Source organism: Phasianus colchicus, chromosome 25 (genome assembly GCF_987193195.1).
Source record: "Phasianus colchicus chromosome 25, bPhaCol1.hap1.1, whole genome shotgun sequence".
Taxonomy (NCBI): domain Eukaryota; kingdom Metazoa; phylum Chordata; class Aves; order Galliformes; family Phasianidae; genus Phasianus; species Phasianus colchicus.
This window is the reverse complement of record NC_143460.1, coordinates 980,887-985,083: the sequence shown is the minus strand read 5'-3', so window position 1 is coordinate 985,083 and position 4,197 is coordinate 980,887. Positions and strand designations below refer to the sequence as shown.

The 4,197-nt window shown below is 55.3% G+C and overlaps 1 protein-coding gene across 1 annotated transcript; it reads left to right on the top strand.

Annotated features, from left to right (window-relative positions):
• Positions 1-887: 887 nt before the first annotated feature.
• Positions 888-3,968, top strand: OPTC (opticin). The gene is made up of 6 exons (XM_031605973.2): positions 888-1,341; positions 1,768-1,912; positions 2,810-2,968; positions 3,067-3,269; positions 3,415-3,510; positions 3,611-3,968. The coding sequence occupies exons 1-6, from the start codon at positions 1,099-1,101 to the stop codon at positions 3,779-3,781; spliced, it is 1,017 nt and encodes a 338-aa protein (XP_031461833.1). The 5' UTR covers positions 888-1,098; the 3' UTR covers positions 3,782-3,968.
• The last annotated feature ends 229 nt before the right edge of the window (positions 3,969-4,197 follow it).

Sequence of the window (4,197 nt, the reverse complement as noted above, 5' to 3'; positions counted from 1 at the left end):
GCTTCTGGGCATGTGCTGAGTGAAGACCCCCAAAGGCTGGGGAGCAGGAGTCCCCACACACCCTCCCCAGGGCTGGGGTGCTCACTGCACCTTGGTGGAAATCCCACTCAGCAGTGGGGGCTGCACCTGATGCTCTGCCATTCCTGCATCCATGAAACAGCCATGGGTAGAAATTGCTCCTTGCCTTGGTAGGATCTGGGCTGGTTAGGGCAGCCCACTATGCCCTCTTTGAAAAGGACTGCGTGTCCCCATCATCCTTGGGGACACAGAGTGTAAGGAGTAGAATACGGTCCTGATCCTGTCCCATCTCATCCATCACAGCCCCAACACAAACCCAGGCAGTTGGAGGAAAGCCACCACGGTCTGGCTTGTCTATGGAGACAAGGTAAGGTCCCAGTGGAGTGCTGGGGACAGCTGGAGGCTGCCAGTCTGATTGGCCACATCTTACCTCTCCCCCCAGCAGGAACTCTTCCAGGCCCTTCCATCCATGCTCTCCAGGTATTAAAAACCCAGCAGCCCTTTCCAGGCCAGCAACAGCCCGCAGGAGCGGAGTTCTGTGCCAAGGAGGGGAAAGGGGGTACGTGCATGCTGTCTTCTTTCTTTCTGCTTCTTCTGCACTAAGTCCAGTGGCTCCCATGTGGGGTTGGGGTGAGCTGCGGATCTGAGAGAATTGGGTGTTGGTGTTGCACACAGGAGGCTAAAGGATTTTATTCCTCTTGTAATGGCTTGATCTGCAGGAAAAGTAGAAATTAGGGAGCAGCATTCTCAAACCAGAGTGCACGGGGTTGTTTGTACGGGAGAGTTATGTTGGGGGGTTGCTGGGTGCCAGACTGCTCTGCTTGCTTTGCTGGGAGTGGGTGGTGCCACAGCACCCTCTGAGCCACTCATCACCTCCTCAGGGCTGGGAAAGTGAGGGCAGCCCGGCTGCTTGGGGCCTCTCCTGCACAGCCACGCAGCCAGGCGTGAAATGGGCTGAAAAGAAAATAAAAGCTCATCCCCCACGGAGGCTGCAGTCCCTGGCACGGCTGCAGAGCGGGGCCAGCGTGCTCATCCTGCCTTCCTGCCCTTCTCTTTGCTTTCACAGCTTTGCAGCTGTAGATGGCTTTAGGGCACAGGATGCAGACTCTGGCCTGGGTGGGCATCGCCAGCCTGTGTTTGGGAGCAACCTGGGCTGTCCCAGCCAAGAAGGAAAGGAAGAAGGTAGAGAAGCCCAAACCTGACCTTGTGCTTTACGAAAACCTGGATCTGGACAACTATGACATGACTCTGGACAGCTACGGGGACATCATGGACCTGAACAACTATGAGGAGCTCTACGACTACGGTGACCTGGCTCCGAAGGTGAGGGGGACAGGAGGGCATGCAGGGCAGGGCTCACCCTGGTGCAGCCTGGGGAAGGAGGAAGGGGCTGCTCTGAGAAATGGACCACAGCTGGTTCTTGTGGGCTATGGCTGGAGAACAGACTCGGCCCCTTGCACACGCCTATGAGCCCTGGTGGCTCTTCCACTTCTTTTGCTATTAGGAAGGCTTTACCTAATCCCAAACTTCTCCTGCTTCCTTGTGTCCTGCCTGGGCTGAGTATTGCTGTAGGATGAACCAGGGGAAAACAAGAAAGAAGTGTCTGAATCCCTCTGGGTAGTAGAGAGTAGATTCTGAAGAGCCAGGAGGGCTGCTGAAGGAGCAGCTGGCTTTCCTATAAGAGCTATCCAGTACTCCAGAGGGGAGTGGGAGAACTTTCTCAGCCTTCATGCCCCATCTGTTTTGCAGATCGAGGTTGGGACTCTGGCTCCTCGCCCCAAGGACCGTGGGGCTCTGCCAGAGCTGGGCACAGCAGCTCCAACACCAAAGCTGCAGCCTCTGGCCACCACCAGTCCCATCCGCCCAGCACCACCGGGACTCAACACTGCGCAGGGTGAGCACAGACCGACAGGATTTCATTTCCATCCACTGCAGCCATATGGCCCAGGGTGGGCATGGATGGTGCTCTGCAAGAAAGAGAGCAAACTCTTTTCCAACAGCAGACAGCAGCAGTTATTTGCTCTGCCCATGCAGCAAGGAAAGGAGGGGTGCTGGGGTTTGCCTTATCACACAGCAGGCAGGAGTGCTGCAGCGAGACGTTTCTGAGAAATGAGCTCCAGCAAACACCAGCAACATCTTAATGAGCACAGGCATTGTGAGAGTTGGACAGAGTAGCAATTAGATTAGCGACAATTAAAATCCTGTAGTGAGGGATACATATCTTTATTCATTTTCTGTGATTCCGGACTGGGACAAATTAAGGAGGAGGTATAGGGAAATTGTTGCCTTTCTGCTTTGAACTCTCCCATTAATGGATGTAGAGCCTGGTGGCCCTGGGGGAGAGGAAACCTGCATGGGGGGCACACAGCACTGCCCCTCCTGCTGCCCCTGTCCAGCTTGCTGGGACCAGCTTGCTTGCACAGTGGAGTAAAATGTTTTGCTCAATGCAAAACTATTTTCTTTTGCTTTCTTTTGTCACATTTCTTCTGTGAGAAAAAAATGAGCTTTATGTGCAACTCCGCTGTGCTCGAGAACCTCGCATCTACGCTTCTTCCATAGGAGCTACCTGATCCTGAGCAGATTCATTTATTAGCAGCACCTCAGACTAGTGCTTCCTGACCCTTCCTCTGCTGGTTGGGGTGCTCAGGAGAGATGGAGCAGCCAAGCTGTGCCATGCTTGGCCATGTCAAGCCATGCTGTGTGGTGCCATGCTGTGCCATGTTGAGCCGTGACGTGCTGTGCTGTGCCATGCTGTGCTGTGCCGTACCCAGTGCTGCCTCTCTGCCCCCAGGCCTCCCCAGCTGCTTGCGCTGCCTCTGCATCAGAACCTCCGTGTACTGCGATGACACCGACCTGGAGCAAATCCCTCCACTGCCGCCTGACACCACCTACCTGTATGCCCGCTTCAACCGCATCGGTGCCATCCGGGCTGGCGACTTCATGGGGCTGAGTATGTTGGGGCAAGGCAAAAGCCAGGCCCTGGGGCAGCCTTGCAGGGACAGGTGATGATGTGTGACCTGCGCACCCCCTCCCTCCCTCTCCCATCAGAGAAACTGAAGCGAATAGACCTGACAAGCAATTCCATCTCCTGGGCAGACGTGGATGCTTTCCGTCTCCTCCCCAGCCTGCAGGAGCTCATCCTGCCTGAGAACAGGCTGACAGCTCTTCCCGAGCTGCCCCGCAGCATCGTCAGGCTGGATGCCCGCCTCAACAGGATCCCCAGTGCTGGTCTCCGGCCCGAAGCTTTCCAGGTAGGTGCTGGAGCTGTTGGTGTGCACTGAGCCATGCTGTGCACCCACAGACCCATCTGGATGGTTTTAAACCCATGGCAAGGGATGATGGGGCTGGTGCTGGGGGCAGGGAGCGAGGAACTTCACCTTACCTCTCTTCCTGCAGGACCTCACACAGCTGCAGTTTCTCCATCTGTCTGATAACCAGCTGGACTACATCCCTGCACCCCTGCCAGAGAGCCTACGCTCCCTTCACCTCCAGGTGAGATGTCTCCTTTTTCATAGCAAATCCTCATCTGCAGAGCCCCTTGCAGCTCCCCTGCACTTCCAAATCCCATTTTCCCCTTTCTCTCCCCTTCCAGAACAACAACATCCAGACCATGCACGAGGACACGTTTTGCAACAGCCAAGACCAGAGCCACATCCGCAGGGCATTGGAGGACATCCGCCTTGATGGCAACCCCATCAACCTCAGCCTCTTCCCCAATGCCTACTTCTGCCTGCCCCGCCTGCCCACAGGGCGCTTCCTCTGAGCTCCAGCATCAGCCCCTGATGGGGACCATCCCCTGGCACTCCTCCTGCACTCCCTTGTTTCCCTCTGTTCCATAGAAAACATGGGATTAAGGCAGACGTGTTTAACCTTAGTGTGAGCTGAGCATCTGAACACGGGTGAACTCAGTTCTGGGGCAAACAGAGCCGGGTGTGGGCAGCTGTAATAAAACAAAGACTTTAGAAATGCATTCAGTGTTTTTTTTTGTTTTGGTTTTGTTTTTGATTCTGGACAGCGAGAACAATGGAAAGTTCTCACCCAGCCCAACAGCTTCTTTGTGACCTGTGCTGGATGCAAGGATGGGGACTGCCCAATTCTTCCTCAGTTCCCTCCCTCCTGGAGACTTTGGGAAGACCCCTGTGAGTCTGCTTTAGGGGCTTCAAGGCCAGGAGCTGCACT

Excerpts from the sequence above, each read along its gene's own strand:
- OPTC (XM_031605973.2), top strand. The coding sequence starts at position 1,099 with ATGGCTTTAGGGCACAGGATGCAGACTCTGGCCTGGGTGGGCATCGCC. Across the intron at positions 1,342-1,767 it reads ACGGTGACCTGGCTCCGAAG|ATCGAGGTTGGGACTCTGGC; the intron begins GTGAGGGGGACA and ends TCTGTTTTGCAG. Across the intron at positions 1,913-2,809 it reads GGGACTCAACACTGCGCAGG|GCCTCCCCAGCTGCTTGCGC; the intron begins GTGAGCACAGAC and ends CTCTGCCCCCAG.